General features: G+C 35.4%; 1 protein-coding gene across 2 annotated transcripts in view; it reads right to left on the bottom strand.

Annotated features, from left to right (window-relative positions):
• The window catches only part of TNPO1 (transportin 1), an 87,436-nt gene that overhangs the window by 14,837 nt on the left and 52,075 nt on the right, over positions 1 to 20,524 (bottom strand). For both annotated transcript variants that reach the window (XM_047729135.1, XM_047729136.1), the window contains exons 7-15: positions 17,058 to 17,139; positions 13,828 to 13,950; positions 11,359 to 11,477; positions 8,178 to 8,238; positions 7,500 to 7,668; positions 5,484 to 5,636; positions 3,999 to 4,224; positions 1,622 to 1,793; positions 302 to 388 (exon numbers count right to left, since the gene is read on the bottom strand). In XM_047729135.1, coding sequence (XP_047585091.1) covers positions 302 to 388; positions 1,622 to 1,793; positions 3,999 to 4,224; positions 5,484 to 5,636; positions 7,500 to 7,668; positions 8,178 to 8,238; positions 11,359 to 11,477; positions 13,828 to 13,950; positions 17,058 to 17,139 — 1,192 coding nt within the window. The remainder of the gene's footprint in view (positions 1 to 301; positions 389 to 1,621; positions 1,794 to 3,998; positions 4,225 to 5,483; positions 5,637 to 7,499; positions 7,669 to 8,177; positions 8,239 to 11,358; positions 11,478 to 13,827; positions 13,951 to 17,057; positions 17,140 to 20,524) is intronic.

The raw sequence follows: 20,524 nt of genomic DNA, 5'->3' as shown, positions 1-20,524 counted from the left end.
TGAAGCAGAGCAGGTGAGAAAACATGTAATACAATCCTTTGATGACCTAAAGAAAAAGAAAACAAAAACCAACCAACTTTACACATCCATTATGGGTTTTCTGTTTAACAGTATTTCTTAGTATGGAAGTACCATAATTAAGAAAGGGCAGTTACCTACTTATTCAGCATTTTAATAGAAGTGATTCAAAATGTTCATCTATTAACATTTTACTCATCACATATTCCCCCATTTTAGATCTACAGATGTATTTTGATGAAACATGCTATTAGATTAACTAAAGGTTACCAGCTCAGCATACCTCAAGTAAAGGGAAGAGATCTTTATCTTCATCCTTTAACATGTTCCATTTCTGGATCAGTGGAGGCATTAGCATCTGAATATATTCCTATTTGTGAAAAACACATAAAGCTCCACTATCATATATCATACAAGTCCTTTTTGGGTCTATGAAAATTAAAATCAATTTAATCATGTAAAATCATTACAGAATGCATTTTAAAGATTCAGTCTGCTCTCCTAATTAGCGCCTTTAAAATTTTTATTTTCTGCTTTTTTATAACCTTGTTCTATTTTTAAGTCATCGTATATCCTTTTTGAAATAAAATGTATACAAGTATACCACTACCCCAAAATTATTTGATTAAAATAGGGATAATCTGTGTAAGTTTTACTCTGAAATTTTTCAGTCCTGGAGCTTTTAACATATAGTATGGTCCTTGCTGTACACTATGTTATAAATGACAGGTAAACTTACAGAGGCATTTGTATAAGAAGATTCATAATCATTTAAGCATCTTTGAACTTTAGAATTCATAAATAAATAAATACTAAATAAACAATGGTAATCATGTAAACAAGGGGCACAGATTCCAAAGGGTCTAACACATTCAGAAGAACTCTTTCCAGCCCCCTGCACACAAAACAAAACCAACATCAAAGCAAACCCACAAACCAAGTGTCTTGCACTAAGCTTTAAATTTAACTTCTAAACACAATTTTTTAAAGACTTCATATAGCTATCATAAACATGTCATCTATTCTTCCACTGGGAATTTTGAGCCTGAAATTCTATTATTTAAATCCTATTCAAACAAATCCAATTCCATCATACTCTTCTTAACCCTACTAAAAACAGAGTTTGGCTCCTTAGCCATACACACATACTTCTTCTATACCACTATTCAGTACTTCCAACTTATTATCCCAATTTCTAATTGTCTTATCTTAGTGTATGTTCGTTCCCCCCACACCTCTAAGTTCCAGTGAGAAAACAAAGATGTCTAAATGTGGTACTCTAAAGCTTTAATATTTATGAAGTGGTAGATAAAAATACCTGGAATTAAGTAAAAGCTGAAACCCACAAGACCTTTATCATCCCTTTTCTAAAAAGTGTTGGTACATTCATGTGATATGCTGATATGATTTCCACACCAAGAACATATTTACTTTTAATACTATCTAGAAAGTTAAGTATGTTTGCTGACTTAAGATCTACCTTCTTAAAGTAACCAACACTAAGTGTTCACATCTCCCTAATTTCATTTCCAAATATATGTTAACCTTTTGATCTTAAATATGGTATGTATTTTTTTCTTAATAGTTAATCACAGATACTCACTGGTTTGTTTAAATGATGTCCTACTGAATCTGCTAAAGTTCCTATGGCATCATAAAGAATGAGCAGGTTCTTATGCTGGTATTTACTAAAAGCGAAGACCAAGGTATCAAGTATATAAGCAAGGTAAGGAACAAGTTCCGTACAAGCCTCCTCTTCTAAGGTAGCAAAGGCACTAGAGTTTAAAAAAACAAAACAGAGAAAGAGAGAGAGATTATTACTGCTGCAGTTTATCATAGAGATAGGAAACCAAGTCTGTAGTATACAGAACATCTATTTATACTTTATATGCCTATCTCCTTACCTCACCATACTAGAGACTTATTTTTATTATTCATTCCCCTTTTCCTATCACTTCTTTCAAAGAGGCTGTCACCTACAGGCATTTGCTTCACTATAATACTAACATCTAAGATTACTGTTGGTTCTTAATATTCAATCATTCAATAAATTGAGCAGTGTCGTGACCTCCTAAATGTTTCCCTTAGGAGGGGAAATGGGATGATGCAGGTGGTCAAAGAGCACAAATTTTCAGTTTTAAGAATAAATTCTGAAGATCTAAAGCACAGTGTGGTGACTGTAATAATGCAGTGTCGTCTTATTTGCGGAGCATAACAAATAACACGGAGGACATGGGGAGATGGAGAGGAGGAGGAGTTGAGGGAAATTGGAGGAGGAGATGAATCATGAGAGACTATGGACTCTGAAAAACAACCTGAGGGTTTTGAAGGGCCGGGGGGTGGGAGGTTGGGGGAGCCTGGTGGTGGGTAATACGGAGGGCAAGCATTGCATGGAGCACTGGGTGTGGTGCAAAAACAATGAATTCTGTTACGCTGAAAAGAAATTAAAAAAAAAAAAAAATGCAGTGTTGTATACTTGAGAGTTAATTACTTATGTCAATTATGTCAGGTGATGGATGTCTTAATTATCTTTATCTTGCTAACTGTTCCATAATGTATGTTTACCAAGTCATCACGCTGTATACTTTTTAATTTTTTTTAAAGATTTTATTTATTTATCTGACAGAGATCACAGGTAGGCAGAGAAGCAGGCAGAGAGAGGAAACAGGCTCCCTGCTGAGTAGAGAGCCTAAAGTGGGGCTTGATCCCCGTTCCCTGAGATCACGACCTGATCCGAAGGCAGAGGCTTTAACCCACTGAGCCACCCAGGTGCCCCCATGCTGTACACTTTAAATACATGGATTATTTGTGTCAACTTTTCCTCAATAAAGCTTAAAAATGTTGGTCTAAATTCTATACCATGCATTAGGATGCAAAGTGTGTTATTACAAACTTGCCTTATGTATGGCTTACCTATTAAGACAAATTAAGACACAAAAAACAAACACTCCAGAGTCTGAGTAGTTACTTCAATTTAGGCCTAAATTTGTCTGGACTCTAAGGTGTACCTGGCTCTTCATTTCTAAAATTAAGGTTTGTATTATTTTCTATTCTACCCACTCAGCAATTTCCCAAAACAAAAGGCTTAAGCCATTTGTTAATGAAAGCCTGGTCTTAAATTGTTTATGTATTTCCTTTATAGCACTTGCCATGAATTATAATTATACAGTTGTTTAGTATTCTATTATTAGCCTCTAAATTTAAGATGGCAGGGACTGTAAACATAGCATTTAATACATGCCTAATGACTAGTAGAGTTTAAAAAAAAAACCCCCACAAAACACCTTAAGGAAACCAAATATAATATGTATCCTCCCCTCATTAAAAAAGTAGTGCCAAAGCCCTCTTTTTAAGGATTAGATGCTTTCAGGTGTTTTTGCTTCTCATCTGGTAAAGAGTACAACTCCACTTAAACTCATTTCCCTTTTTTCTTCTTATTAACAAAGTCAACAGTAAAGCAATTTTAATTAAAAAGTTAAGAGCTGTAAATATGTCAGGACTTTTCAGAACACAAAAGGTTTGTTCCAGAAAACTGGAATATTTATAGTAATGAAACTAACTGCTGATCTGATAGAAAAATAGCCCCAAACCCAAACGATATACAGCTACTGGAGTGGGTTCACTAAGTGAAAGCTAAGTCATTGTGGGACTTTTCTAGCTGATCTTTAAACTAATGATAGGAGTCTGGTCAAACTTTGTTATTCCTTCAAGAGCAAGACCCTCACTATCACCACTCTAGATGTCTGCAAGAATTAAGACGAAAGAGAATTCTACTGTTATCCTAGGCATAGAGAAAGGAAATGAGTTGAAGGAACAGCTGACACCTAGTTGACTCACATTTTGACTTACAGAATCTACAGGTAATAAAAGCTCCATTAACAGTTTAAAACCAACATTCCACCACAAAGCTGAAAATTAGTTTCTCACTGAAATACCCACTCCCTTTTCCTGCAATCAACAATGTTATGGATTTGTCCCACCTGCAGGCAGCTTCTTGTACTCTCTTGTTGCTGTCGAGGATTCGCTTTAGCAATTCTGTCATTAATGGCTTCAGGTACGTATCAGGGGGCTGGCTGACTACCCAGTGTGCATAGCGGCTAAGAGTCCAGCACGTTATGGAACGCACAAGAGCCTTTTTATCAGAGAGGCACTGAATAAGGTGGGGAATGAGCTCAGGCAGGTACGGAATCATGCCTTGCATACAACCTGAAAAAAAAGTAACAAATCTCTCAGAAAGTGCTAAAATTCAGTTAAATCAAAATTATTTCAGTTGAATACTAAACTGATAAATGCAGCCATGAAAAATATTCAGATCAAAAAAATAGAATATACTGAGATCATCTCTATCGCCAATAAATATTCTCTAATAATCTGTTCCAAAATTAAAAAAAAAAAAAAAAAAAAGAAAAGAAAAAAGAAAGTTAATTGGTCCTAAGTATCTTCTAGTAGTTAGGAAAGCTTGTTTTACTTCTGCTACACAAACTACGGCTTTCAGAAGTGCCTACAAAATAATTCAATTTCTTGTATATATATGCCTATCTCCAAGACACAGTAACCCTTTATGGGGGTTGATGCGACTCTCCTACCATGTTTTTAAACACTTACCAATGGAGAAAATTGTTTTTCTAGCAGTGGGGATGCTTCTAACATCAGCCTTCTCATTCTGTTCCCTTTATTGTAACAGAAGCATTTGTAAAATATCATGATGGGGTTAAAAGTAAGCCTATGGCTAAATAATAATTAACTGGTTCAAGGTAAAAACTTGTCCTGACAGGTTTTTTTTTTTTTTTTTTTTTTTAAATTGCATTCTTTTACTCTGAGTGAGGCTGAGCATCTTTTCATGTGTTTAAGGGCTATTTGTCTTTCCATTTTTGCTAGTTATCTATTAGCATCATTTACTAATGCTGCTATTTAGGTATTTTCTTCCATTTTTGTTAGTTATCCATTAGTATCATTTACTAATGCTGCTATATAGGTATTTTCTTTTTTTCCAGGTTCATTCCTTTTGTTTCTTTTAAAATTTAAACTCAATTAACAAACATATAATGTATTATTAGTTTCAGAGGGTGAGGTCAGTGACTCATCAGTCTTACATAATACCTGGTGCTCATTACACCATGTACCCTCCTTAGATGTCTATCATCCAGCTACTCCATCTCCCCCAACCCCCCCGCAGTCTCCCCTCCAGCAACCCTCAGTTTGTTTCCTATGATTAAGAGTCATAGGACTTATGGTTTGCTTCCCTCTCTGATTTTGGTAACAGGACTTTTGGATTTAAACATCTTTTTTAAGGTTAATGTAGATCACAGTGTCATCTGTTCCACATCAGCAACACAAGAGAGCAAAAAAGTATGTGAATTCCAGACTGAATCATCTTTGCTTATTAGAAATAACATTCCTTAAAGTGGTCCATCTGCATTAGAGCCTATTAAAGACTTCACAGTTCAGTTTTGACTTAGACTTACCTTCAGCAATTGCTCCTAAAACCAAGATGCCAGATTCTTTAACAACCCATTCATGATGAAAAAGCAATTCTTTCAAAAGGGGCAAAATGTGTGGCAAAAGCTCATCACGATACACATTTGCAAGAACATCTAGGGCAGCTGCAGAACATTTTCCTAAACAAATATTTAATTCAAAAACATTACATTAAACTCTATTATCATTAACCCTATTATCGTATTTGTTCTATGTACAACACTTTATTCACCTACAGTTTCAAAGAATTCAATTAAATAGGAAGCAATCTGTCAACAAGAAATATTTTTTGGCCAAGAATTAGAAACCTAATCATGAAGGTATTCTCTTTTGCGTATGACTGCCACACTAGGATTCTTTTGTCTACAGAGAAAAATCAAAATACATACTGTTCCACTCAATTTAGTGCTTCTAGGATATGATACCCACTTCTACAAACCTGCAGTAAAATGTCTTTAGTATTTCTACTTAATATTCTTAGTGGTAGATCATTTCAAATCAAATACGTAATGACTCAGCAAGAGATCAGGCAAAGAAATCTTACCAAGTCACTAGCACCTGAAGCATAAAACATGCCAGAAAACATTCCTTCCAGATAAAGGAACTATTAGCCATGGAACTATGGATCAATTAAGATTTCATTTAATGTAATAATTAAGAAAACAAAAACATAATTAAGCATAAAAATTTTTCCAAATGGGATTAGGCATACTAAATAGTGGGTCACAAATCATTAAACAATATTAAAATCCTTTTTGAAAAAAGGCCGTTAAATTGGCTAGAAGTAACACCTTACTCACATCAGTAAGGGTCTTGGTTATATTGTATGGTGGAACCATACAAATGAGTACTATACTACCATGAAAGACAAAGAAATCTTAACGTACGGATACAGAATGAGTTAGTTATATGATAAATGGAGAAGAACCAACAGAGTACATGTAATCTCACTTCACTGCTGGAAAGTCAGCCTTGTCTCCAAAAAAAAATTTTTTTACATACATTTTTTTCTGCATGTGCACAGAAAAACTTCTGGAAGGGTATGAAAATGGGTGGGATGTTAAGAGGGAGTAGTTCCCTCCCCCAATTCAATTTACATTAGTGCTTTTGTAAAGTTACCTGTATCCTGTCTCCAGCCTAAAAGCAGGGATATACGAGGAGGTGGTATACTAGCCCCCCACTGTGCTGTTTTGCTTTCCATGGTTTTGGTTACCTTCAGTTAGATGCAGTCTGGAAGCAGATGCTCCTCCTTCTGATGTATCATCAGAAGGTTAACAGTAGCCTAAAGGCTATACCATAATGTCTATTTCAGTTAATGCCCCCTCCCATCTCATCATGTGAACATTTTATCATCATATATCATCACACAGGTGAATGCAGCACAGTAAGAAATTGCGAAAGAATACATCACATAATGTTTACTATGGTATATTGTTATAACTGCTCTATTTTATCATTAATTAATATTGCTAATCTCTTATGGTACCTAATTTATAAAGTAAACGTTATTGTAGGTATGTTATGTGTTAGAAAAAACAATATATACAGGGTTTGGTACTATTTGTGATTACAGGCACCACTTGGTCGGGTTCAGGTATTAGAACATACCCCCCTGCAGATAACAGGGGCTACTCTACAATCTGACAGAGGTGAAGACATTGGGCTCTCCTGCTATGGGAAACTTGGGTTCCAAAATTAAGTGTGTCATTAGTACTAGCCATGTTAAATAACCAACCTTGGTAAGTTTCTCTTTTTGCAGTTTCCTTACCAACCTAAGGCTGTTGTAAAGATTAAATGGGATGTTAAAACAAAACAAAACAGGGTTTCTACTTGGGGTGATGAGAATGTTCCAAAATTTACTGTGGTGATGGTTGCATAACTCTGTGAATATATGAAAAACCACTGAATTATAGTCTTTCATGAGGGCATTGTACAATATATGACTTAGTTCTCAATATAGTTGCTACCAAAGCAGGCAACTCCATTTTTTCTTTTTGACTTACTTAGATTCCAGTCAGAAATTGTATCATCATCATCAATTTCATCATCATCATCATCTTCCTCTTCAATTCCATCTTCATCATGCTGCTGAGCCACTGTCCTTGATCGATGAAAACGTGGCCTTATATCCTGTTCACTATCAGGAATTGTTTCATCTTCTTCAACATCACCCTTTTTTTAAAAGAAAAATTGTGATGATATTCAATTATCATTATTGAGAGATGACGCCATGTACGTGGTTCTGAAAGTGTACCTAAGAACCACTCCCCTGCGCAGAAAAGAAATCTTTGTCGAGGGGAGAAAAAACTACCTCACTGCATATTAGGTTCAGGCCCTGTAACTGCATTACATTGTTTCCCATCAGCTGTTATAATCCAGACTATCTGTATAAAATTCAGACTGTATTTGAAAATTTTAAAATAAACTACAAGTAATTTGAAACAACAGGAAATTTATGCTAACTCTACCAGTGTCACCATCTGGTTCCAATGAAGTTAGAGTACATTAGCACCCAAATTCATTGTTGGCTTCTACCTTTAAACTCTGTAGCATATAATATATAAGAAGAAACATACTTACACAGGGTTGATTTTAAATAAATATGCTATAAGTCAAATTCAAAGATTCTCTAAAATCAATAAAAAAACAACCTTACCTATTCATCCGAGAAGTTTCCTTACCTTAAGTAGGATAATATCTATATCGGAGTACTTCATCCCATTCACTAATACAGGAATCAATCTGTAAAGGAATAAATTCATGAAACAAAGATCTAAAAGTCTTCTAAGAATTAGTAAGAAGTCTTAATGACCTTACGCATACTAGAAATACCAAAGAGACAACTACCACTGCTAATCTGGTCTTGAAGCATATTCTGTGATGTCTGTCCTCCTCAAATATTGAGTATTCCTAATACATATCCCAGGCCTCCCTTACATACTCACATATGGGATCTACTGGATGAAATCTTAGTAAGAATAAGGTAGCTTATCAAGAGTGGTTAGAAATAAATCTAGTAACAAAAAATTTAGTAATTTCTCCCCTAAGAATTTATCCTGAACATCCTAACAAACATTCCCAGTTCTTTAAGACTTAATGTTTCTTGATGAAGTAACAAAACTAGAAAACAATCTAAATAGGGCTTGGTTAAAAATAAATTACAGTAAAGTTAAAAATGAAACAGAAATGTGTAAAACACATTTAGCATGGTTCTATTGGAGTTAAAAATAATGAGATTACCCATGTAATTACTTGTATAAACAGACTACTATCTAGAAAGGATATGCAAAAGAAACTGGTATATTTGGAAAACTGGATAGACTAAAAAGGGATAAAATTAATCATTTACTTTATTTCTAAAGAGTGTGACACTTTTACAATTAGCCTACATTTAGTATTTGTACTCCTTTTAATAAAAGAGATGACAGTGTTTAAAATGTATACTAAGTCTAAAATAATTTATTCAAAAGAAATAATGCAAAAATGGAAAAAGAGCTCTACCAATAAGGTTATTATATTATAGCCTTCAAAGAAGAAATTAGGAAATTTTAATTTTTTTTAAAAAAGATTTTATTTACTTATCTGACAGACAGAGATCACAGGTAGGCAGAGGCAGGCAGAGAGAGAGGAAGGGAAGCAGGCTCCTTGCTGAGCAGAAAGCCCGATGCGGGGCTTGATCCCAGGACCCTGGGATCATGACCTGAGCTGAAGGCAGAGGCTTTAACCCACTAAGCCACCCAGGCACCCCAGAAATTTTAATTTCTTAAGAAATTAAGAACTTAAATTTCCAGTAAGAAAATGCTTAAATCAGGATATCATGTCTAATCTGAAGCATTAACATAATCATTAAGCCAGAACCAAGATGTCTGTAAACATGGAATCCCAGGTATCCTGGAGTAGTTAGGAAAAAAAATTTACCAAAACACACAAGGAAAGGTCAAAATACTAATGACTTCAATTCCCTTTGTAACTATGAGAAGTTTAAGCTTTGACTGGTTTAAGTTTTGATGATTTCCTTTCTCACTGGGCCCTTAACATGTTTAAGAGTCTACTGTGGATAAAAGGTTTTGAGAAAACTTAGGAAGCATTTAAAAAGTCCACAGTTCTAGGGGCATCTGGGTGGCTCAGTCAGTTGAACATTCGACTCTTGATTTATGCACAGGTCATGAAGGTTCAGCAGATCAAGCCCCACCCAGACATCCAGGCTCAGCACTCAACAGGGAGGCTGCTTGGGATTCTTTCTCTCCCATGCCTCTGTATCACTGCCCCCCACCACCCCCACAGCTGGCACATTCTCTCTCTCTCAAAATAAATTAATAAAATCTTAAAAAAAAAAAAAAAAGTCCATTGTTCTCTGCTTCTGAATTCTACCTTTAACTGTTCTGGGTGGCTTGGGAAATTTGAACAGCCAAAGGAAATTCATACCCATGACTACCATGTGGGCTTATTAATAAGCACTTTCCTTATAATCTAATGAGAAGGTATTATTATTATTTTTTTTAAAGATTTTATTTATTTATTTGTCAGAGAGAGAGAAGGAGAGAGAGCAAGCACAAGCAGACAGAATGGCAGGCAGAGGCAGAGGGAGAAGCAGGCTCCCCGATGAGCAAGGAGCCCAATGTGGGACTCGATCCCAGGACGCTGGGATCATGACCTGAGCTGAAGGCAGCTGCTTAACCAACTGAGCCACCCAGGCGTCCCTGAGAAGGTATTATGATCTTCATTTTATAGATGAGTCAACTAAGGCTTGGAGAGGTTACATTACTTCTACAAGGTAATTAATTTTAAGTAATGGGAGAGTCAGAATTCAAGACCAGTTTGGCCTGCCTCCAAAATAATTCTTTCCCCACACCAGATATAAGAAACTCTCACCCTCCACGTTCATGTGTTAGGCCTTTGCAGAGGCCTTACTTCAAAGAGTTAAACACTTTAATGTCAATTAAATATGTGCAAAACCAATTCTGAGTACAACTTTACCATCAGTAACCAATCAGTTAACCCTTATTAACTAAAGGAATAGCAAACGGGAAAGCAGTGGGACTTAAAATCCCCTAGACAGATATAAAAAATGTGAGACGGCCAAATTTTCAAGCTGAAAAGTCCTTCTAAATTCTAAAATACGGATTAATAGTAATTTAACATTACAGCTAATGAAACAGAACTATATCCAATTTATAATAAATAAAACCCTATTCGTAAGCTACAGGCATTTTGTAGCACAGGCCGATTTATTTCATTCACCAACAATGAAATCATTTATCATCTCTGTCAGTAATTTGGGGGGAAATAGTGAGGACAGATGGAAGACTATAAAATTCTGCAGTTAACATGAGGTAAAGAAGTAAAGACAGTGAGCCCTGTCTATCCTTTTTAAGATGGAAAAAATTATAAAGTTATGGAGAAAGAAGAGAAAGTTCGAAGAGAGAATGTATCCATTTGATGGGGTGAGGTCCCTGAAGTAAAAATTATGCTAACCATTTAGATTTTAAAAGACTCCTCTAATCCCTATGCAATTAAAATTATCTTACCAGGAAATACTGAGTACACTGATGATAGGTTAACCTTATTTAAAGGAAGTAATATGTAGTAAAAAGATGAAATTATTATTAGAACCAAATAACTTGTTTGGGCAATTAAGATTATGATTTAGAATAAACCATCTGCAATTAAAAAAAAAATCCCAAAAAACAACTGCTTCCTGAAAAATCTCTTTAGTTATAACGCATGCTTATGCTAAGTAAAATTAAGTCTGGCTTCTTTAGAACTTCCTTCCCTGATGGCAGAATGCAACACGAAAATGTAAAAATGAGGAATCACTATAAATTTAAGAAAAAGGTAGCATTCAAAGGAAGGAACACTTACTTAGGAAGATGCCTTACAAGTACATCTTTGCATATGGGTTGCTCAGCCAAAGTGAGCCAGAATTCACAGGCTTCTAAAGCTACATTTTCGTCTTGATCTTGCGTCCTCTGTAGCATGTACTGAAAACAAAGAAGCATTAATATTAATTGGTTTAGATCATAAAATTAAAGTAAACCTAATGCTTGCTCAGCAAGTTAAAGGTCCTCTGCTATCGCCTTGAACTTTACAGTGATTCTTAACCTTGGCTTTGATTTTTTTTTTTTTTAAAGATTTTATTTATTTGACAGACAAATCACAAGGAGGCAGAGAGACAGGCAGAGAGAGAGAGGGGGAAGCAGGCTTCCTGCTGAGCAGAGAGCCTGATGTGGGGCTCGATCTCAGGACCCTGAGATCATGACCTGAGCTGAAGGCAGAGGCATTAACCCACTGAGCGCCACACAGGCGCCCCTCGGCTTTGACTTTTTTAAGAAGTTCCTGAGTCAACTCTAAAATCCAGCCAAACTTAAGAACAACTTTGGAATGCTGCTTAATGAAAAGTGTTCAAACTATATATGGCATATCTGCTTCTGTAGAGGTGTATTTTCTTTTATGAAACCACTGAGATTTTAAACATATATTAATAATCAGTCTTCTTGGAAATACCAAAATAAAGACCATTATACCTTTCATGACCATTATACCTTTCATTAAAAAAATGAAGAATCTTTTCATAACATAATTATTTAACCTGTCTCTTACATGTATTTTCATATATGTAACATATGTGACATACATGTATTATACAATTACAAAACTTAAATTTTTATATTTAGAAGGAAGTAGGGATATTTCTTAGAGCAAATATAATCTGTAGTCTCTAACATGCCAAGCTAAATTCATTCTTAACTTATTTCTTATTCTTAACTTCAAATAACATTCTTAACCAAATTCATTCTTAAGGAACATCAACCTGAAATTTATCCAAAGGCAGTGTCTACCCCTCTTTAAAAAACCTTTATGTGCAGGGGCGCCTGGGGGGCTCAGTGGGTTAAAGCCTCTGCCTTCGGCTCAGGTCATGATCCCAGGGTTCTGGGATCCAGCCCTGAATCCGGCTCTCTGCTCAGCAGGGAGCCTGCTTCCTCCTCTCTCTCTGCCTGCCTCTCTGCCTACCTGTGATCTCTGTCAAATAAATAAATAAAATCTTTAAAAACAAAAAAAACAAAACAAAAAAACCTTTATGTGCAAAAATAAATAAATATAATCAAAGGTACGTGTATGATTTCCCACAGTACCTGGGCCTGGAAATGGGGTCAAGTGTTAGATGAAGCCTTTGTACATATTCTCTTCCAGACTAAAACATCTCACATGACAAAACGTGGCAACACAAGAATTGTGACAGGCCAATCCCTATTATATTCCACACCATGTCCTATTACCATGCTGAGTACTTCTAAATAACTATACCATTTTAAGTTAGGCTCCCACAGGTGACATGGCCCCAGCAAATGATAAAATATCTTTTAATTTTCCCGTTAGCTCCAACTTTCACTAAACCTTCAACCAACTTGACCCGATTCTTCTAGGAACTTCAGAGAGAACAGGTTCATCAGAGAAAATGTCTAATGCTGCTTTGCAACTATCTTTCCTTATGCTTTAGAAAAGGAGCTGCTGCACACTACAGATGCTAGCTTTTTTCTAACAGTTCACAGATCCCCATCCTTTAAGAAAAGATCTTCCCTCTCCAGACCATATAATTCTTTGGAGGTGAAAGGGAGGATCTAAATAATGTACTATTTAATGCAATTGGAAAGCTATATATATACTACTCACATACAAATGTATCCAGTAATATGAAAAGTAGGTGGTACAGTTTGCCACTAGCAGGACTGAGTACTGCCCAAACAAGTTATTTGTTCTAATAATTTTATCTTGTTACTATATATTACCTCCTACTAACCTATCATCAACATACTCAAAATTTTCTAGTAAAATTATTATAATTGCATAGGGATTGAAGGAGTCTTTTAAAATCTAAATGTTCTGTTAGAACTAACTGTAACAATTATGTATTTTCTACTCAGAAATTTCACTTTTACCATAAATCTTAAGTGGATCAGATCAGCTTTACCAGTAATGGGTGGAAAGCAAACACTTCTAATTCCAACTCCAACGACACAAGAATGTGCCACTTAACCTACCACAGTTCTAGTAATCATTTAGCCTAACACGTATCTAGCGAACACAAAAAATTTACATAAGTTATTCTTGTTAAAAGCTGTCTATTCCTTTAAATAACTTTCCCCCCTATAAACATCTTCAATCTCACAAAAGTCACCATAAAGAGAACTTATAATTTTAAAACAATCATGAGCTGTTTTTCATAGATCACTGCCAACAAATGTATTAAACAAATTTAACATTTTACATTTTGTTCTCAAGATTTTTCTTGGGAGAAAAAGGAGGAGAGCGCCTTTAAGTCACCTGTATTACCTCAACTATGTTATGCATGTGAGGAAGCAGGCGATCCATTCGAACTTCAAGCAACATCACAAGTGCCCGGCATACATTTTTCCGTACCTCTGGTTCTTCATCAGCAGCCAAAGCAAAGAGGTTCTAGTCAATGAGAAACATTTTTTTCTAGTTAAGCATTCCTGTGTATTAGAAAGGTTTATACATAATAACAAGTCATCTATAAGTTAGTAACATTTGGAGAAACCCTAAGAAGATATGGTACAAATAAACACTGTATTAACTGGCCTGTAATACTAGGTTATAAAACAATTAAACATAAGATGGTAACTGCCAAACAGTATGACTTGGTAAATAATCTAAAGTCATTCTTTTGGAAAGACTATGACTAGTTGTGTTTTAAGGTAATTTTTAGGTTTTTGAGAATAAAATCGTGTCAGAATATGGGACACTCATTTAGCTCACCTAGAAGAAGATAAATCTTTAAAATACAATTTATTTAAAAAAATTATACAATTTATTTTCCTTCAAAAGCACTGTGTGTCAAGAGATTATTTCTACCAATCCGGATTCTTAAGGTAGTAACAGGTACAAGTTCTTTAAAAGCATCGATAATGGGGAAATGGATGCTGAGTTTTCAACAACTTAACCCCAAACTGCTGTTGTTCACCAAGTCAACTACTGAATAAGCAGTAAAAGTAGCCATTAATCTTATGCTGTTCTTAACAAGTTTGTCACCAAGGTTAAGGAGGAAGAAAAGTGCCTGAATAAACGACAGACTGTTTCATTTAATCTACAAGACACTATTATTTGATTTGCAGATAAGGAAATTTAGAAGTTACCTAACTTGCTAGGCAGGGGAGAATCTGAATATGATTTTCATGGAATTTTAAGTCCACACTCATTCACTATATCTACAAGCCTCCACTAGAAGAAGAGGTTGTCTTTGGTAGAGGTTGCAAAGTGGACATGTGAAAAGATACAGTAAGCCTTCCCCGATCTCATTCTTGAGTTTTTCTTTCTCTGTGCGTGTGCACACACACACACACACGCACGCACACTTACACTTAAAAGTAGTAAAACAATCATTAAAAAAATACATAAAATCCAAAGTGTCCCACAATCTTATCTCAAAAAAAAAAAAAAAAATCACAGAAACATCTCCAAATTGAGGAACCTGAAAGCTTATTAAAAGGGGTAAGACAATGGAGAAATTCAAATACCAAATGTGACAGTATGTGAAGTACTGTTGTGAAATTTTAAAAATTTCGACCTCTACAAGTCCTGCCCCTGCATCTGACGCTTTCACAACTCTGTAGTTCCTTTTTAAGTCAGATATATTTTACATGTTTCATAGTCTTCATTAAATCTGATGATGTCTTAAGTATAAAAATATCTAGCTTTGTCAAGATACATCTTAGGCATGTATTAATAACCAATACATTTTCATTCATTATTGTCACACTCAGCAAACATCCGCCCCCAATGAAAACTTAAAGAAATAAATGATCCACTTATTAATTTAGCCAACAGCTTTCGAGGGTCTACTATGTGTCAGGCACCTCCTATGGAGGTTTACTCCTCTTGGATGGAGAACTGGCTTAATCTTACAGGATTATCAAGGAGCAAGAATGTGTTCACATGGTATTTAACACCAATGGGAAATACTTTAAAATGTTGAGAAACATGCTTACTCCACTTGCTGAGTATGGTCCTGTGGAATTTTTGTTTTCAGAGAGAATTTTATTTCTTTTATTCTGAACTACATTTCTATAGAAGATGTTGGGCTATGTATTCCTATTCCTTTTTTAAGCTGTGAAACACTAAGAGGAAATATTATTACAACTACTACTTCTAAGAATAATAATAGCTGTAGCTAACATGTAGACCAGCTTATTCTGTAGCAGGCACTGTTCCAATTTAATTACAGCAAATGTCTATAACACTCCAACAAGGTAGATCTATTATTGCCCTCATTTTACAGATGTTGAAACTGAAAATATCAGTTAAATAATGTGCCCAAGGTTAGCAGCTGAGGACCTGAGCTTTGCTTGAACCCACGCAGTCTTATTCCAGACTTTTAGTATTATCCACTGCCCTCTACCTCAAGGTAGACTGAAGGCAGAAAATTTATTTATGTAACCCTAGCACCAAGCACAGTGCCTCATTTATAGTATGACTCAGTAAATATCCAATGAAGACTCATGTTTTAGTCTCAATATTTAAATGGCTAGAGGATCCTACTATTCATAGTCTACTGGTCAGAAATGCTCAGAAAGAAGCTTGTTAATTTAAGTGATGAGGAAAAATGATGACACCATTCCCCTCTTCCTTCTTTTAATTGTCCAACAAAAATACTAGCAGGATGGCCTCTAAAATTTTTAAGCATAACCAGGGTGGGAGGGGAGTGGGTGGCGCATGCATGCGTGGGTGGCCCAGTTAAGTGTCCCACACCTGATTTTGGCTCAGGTCATCATCTCATGGGTATAAGATCAACCCCCACACTGGGCTCTGCACTCAGTGGATAGTCTGCTAGAGATTCTTTCTCTCCCTTTCCCCAACCCAGGGTCACTCTCTAAAAATAAATACATACATCTTAAAAAAAAAAAAAAAAAAAAAAAAAAAAAGCTTGAGAGGAAAAGACAACTTTCATTTAATGAAAATCAAAGTGAAGTGCTTGAAGAACTTTAACTTGTTCACAATTGCTATTATCAAGTGGTAGTAATTCTGAAAAACAATTCTATTGCTTTGAGTTCATGGCCAGAAAAATGATGCTTGACCTTCTGCTTTTATCAAAAAAGTAAAAGGGACTTTAAATGCTTACAGAGATTTAGGAGTCAAATTTTTCCCAACACCTCCAATTCTACAATGGAAACCAATGGAAAATGAAGCACCAACCTTTTATTAGTCTGTGCCTTCAGATTCTTAATAAAGAACAAGTTTAAGATTATTAGACTCACCAATGTTTCATGTTTCAAATACTGCAAATGAACTGGGACACTCAATTTACATCTGGAATTTGAATAGTACATTCAAATAAAAAATTTCTAGTTAAGATATTAAGCACCCACAAACCATAATCAATGTTTGTACCGTAAGTAAAAAAATCAGTTAAACAGAGAATTCTTTTATTTTCAGTTAACGAAAATCACAAAGTCTACACTGTACCCAATTTTAAGACTATCAGAAAAAATTTAACATTTTCTAACTTTCCCAAAAGCAAAAGGGGGGGGAGGGGAGACAAATCTTACCTCAATAAAAGAATCAATATGCAACATCAGAGCTTGAGTCCTACTGATGATAAACTGATTGACACATGCAACAGCATGAGACCTAGAAACAAAATTTAAACGTTAACAATGCTCACTATAGATTTTTTCTATTTACAGAAGACTGACAAGAACTTAACTATTCCTCCATAAATTATGATGTATGTATAGCCAGAAACGTGTTTGTACATACATATATATGTATATACACATACACACCCTGAAAAGAATGAGTTAAATTTCTTTCAATATTTAACACAGAAAATGATGATATATTAAGTGAAAAACACAGGTTCCAGAGGATAACATTAATACTTCTCTCAAAATGTTAAGTGTCAGAAACGGCATGTCCACATTTTTAATAGTAGATACCTCTGAAGGGTGGGACAGTGGATGGAGGCATACTGGAAAATTGTTTTATATACCTACAGATTTTAAAATCATGGCTATTTATTCCTTTTATTATTATTATTATTTTTTAAGATTTTATTTATTTATTTGACAGAGAGAGATCACAAGTAGACGGAGAGGCAGGCAGAGGGGGGGGGGGGGGAGAGAGAGAGAGAAGCAGGCTCCCTGCTGAGCAGACAGCCCGATGCGGGACTCGATCCCAGGATCCTGAGATCATGACCCAAGCCGAAGGCAGCAGCTTAACCCACTGAGCCACCCAGGCGCCCTATTTATTCCTTTTAAAACTAAAATGATGAAGTCTATAGTTTTTGTGTTCAGATTTAGCCAATTCAACTCCACGGCAATTCCTAATGGCACTACCTTTGAAAACACCCGTAAGCCAATCACTTCTTCCTTAGTCCAAACTATCCAGATTACTCCAACAGGCTCTAACTGGTTTCCTGACATCCTTTACAGACTATACTACAACCTTTTACAAATACATGAATAACATCATCACATTACACCCTTGTTCAGGTTGCTCCAAAACACATCATCTAACTTTTCCTACAAAAGATCAAATGGTAAATATAAGTGGGACACAATCTTGTCAATTTAAGTGATGAGGAAAAATGAAGACCATTCCCCCCTTCTTTTAATTTTCCAACAAAAATACTAGCAGGCTGGTCTGCTACTATAAGCCCCCACCACCTTTTAGACACACATAAATAACATCACATTACACCCTTGTTCAGATTACTCCGAAAATACACAATCTACTTTCCTACAAAAGAATGGTAAATATTACAAGACCTCCGTGGCAGCTTCATCCCCCATCCCCCAAGCACAACCTTTTAAAAGTATAAAATCATTCTTAGCTCAGTTTATAGGCTGAATTTGGCCCCATGGGTCATAGTTTGCTGACTACTGGCCGAGGCCTAGACCTTCCACTATGCTGTGGTTACTCTTACTCTCCTAATTTCATTTCTACTGTGCTACAAAGTTTTCTTCTTTTGTCACTGTAAAAGGCTTGTCCCTAACTCCAGGACCTTTATACTTGGTGTTACCTGTCTTATACGTCTTTCTCCTTGACCTTTCAAAGACTTGCTACTTTAACTTTGTTCAGGGTCTCTGCACAAACGTTATCTTTATAGAAAACCTTCCATATATAATACCTGTGAATCACTGTCTAATCGCTTATTCTATTATTTTCCACAATATTCATCATGAAATTATTTGTCTGTTCTGTCTGCCTTTTCTGATAACCCAAGAGAAAAAGACAAAAGAAAAAGGTACTACAAACAGACAATAAACCTATGACAAGATGTTCAACATGATTAATGACAGAGAGGTAAACCATCAAATTCATAACGAAACACAATTTTATATCTGACTGGTGAAAATTAAAATACATCACACAATACTTAAATGCTGTGCACCCAGAGAATCTTGCGCTTTGTTAATAGAGAGTATAAATTGATGCAACCACCCTGGAAAAATTTTGGTGTTCTTTTCTTGTTATTTGTCTTTTGGCCTAGAAATTCCTCCCCAAAGGTTTTATGTCTTCCTAGAGAAATTCTTGCAAATACACAGAGACAAGAAATAAATGTTTTCAGCAGTACTATCCACAACAGCAAATACGTGGAAGCCACCCAAAAGCTGCAAAGGAGGGCGAGTGGGGGCAGATAGCATGAATAAATTGTTTAATCACCATGCCAAGTAGTATACAGTAGTCAAAACAAGTGAGCTACAACAACAAAATATGGATGAAACCTTTATATTTAATTTAATAATATTTAATATAATATTAAATTTAAAAAGCCGCCAAAGATTAAATTCATTAAATACTTTCTATAAAGTTAAAAACAAAGACATACATACAAAGACATGCATTTTACATATATATGCAATACATTTATTTTTTAGGGACGCCTGGGTGGCTCAGTTAAGCATCTTGCCTTCAGCTCAGGTCAGGATCCCAAGGCCCTGGGATCAAGTCCAGCATCGGGCTCCTTGCTCAGTGGGGAGCCTGCTTCTCCCTCTGCCTGTCGCTCCCCCTGCTTGTGCTCTCTCTGATAAATAAATAAAATCTTTAAAAATATATACATATTTTTAACAATGCAAGGGAAGGAAAAAGTTGGGATGTGATGTGGGTTGTTGTCATCAAGATCTTAGCTTTTGTTCTAGGTGGCAGTGATTATTAAAAATACCTAAAAGGTAACTAAAGACAAAATGGAAGTGGGCCATGATGAGAACATCATGAGGCAAAAATCATAACCCATCTTTGTGTACCTCTGGTAGGGTTTAAAAAATAAAATGCCTCTAATTTTTCAATTGCTTAGTCATGTGATGGATAAAATTACATTCCTTTGCCTCATTCTATATTCTCAAAGTTCAACAGTTATTGAGATGGAAAAAACATTTTTAAGAGTACATATGAAATACCAGTTAAGCTGTATAAGATAGTAAGTAGTAATACAGAATAAAATCCTATAAAGATGGAGTTCAGTGTATTGCTAAAACATACAGCAGATACATTTATCCAAGTATACATTAAAATGGAAAAAAGTGTTTACGGGTATGTAGAACAGATTCTCAAATGGGTAATAACGAACATTCACTGAACAGGATCATTTCTGTAGTACTGAATTCTACTGAGTTAAGTTTAAACAACTGACCAGCTACAAAAATGTATTAAATTACAAAAAACCTGTGTGTCCAGCAATAGTAAACAATTGCCAGGATTATCTTATTTGGATTTTTCTGTTACTCTTTTACTTGCTAAGACCTGGTCACAAAAAAGTGAGTTTCTTTCTTAGACGTAAAGTAGGCAAATTACCACACTTTCTTTCATCACCTTACTTTAAAGATTAATAGACAACTTCCTAGGGAACATGAACTCTATCTAGTTAACTATTTCGGGAAGAGTAACATCTTATTTGGGGCATGTTACTACTTATTTGCATGGCACTACCATAAATGAGCATGTATCTCTCTGAGAACAATACTGCATTAAGTACCATTTAAGATGAAAAATAACTAAAATTAAATCGGGGTAA

The sequence above is a fragment of the Lutra lutra genome, chromosome 5 (assembly GCF_902655055.1).
Source record: "Lutra lutra chromosome 5, mLutLut1.2, whole genome shotgun sequence".
In the NCBI taxonomy this organism is placed as follows: domain Eukaryota; kingdom Metazoa; phylum Chordata; class Mammalia; order Carnivora; family Mustelidae; genus Lutra; species Lutra lutra.
The sequence above is the reverse complement of the archived record's forward strand: the minus strand, read 5'-3'. Positions and strand labels throughout refer to the sequence as shown.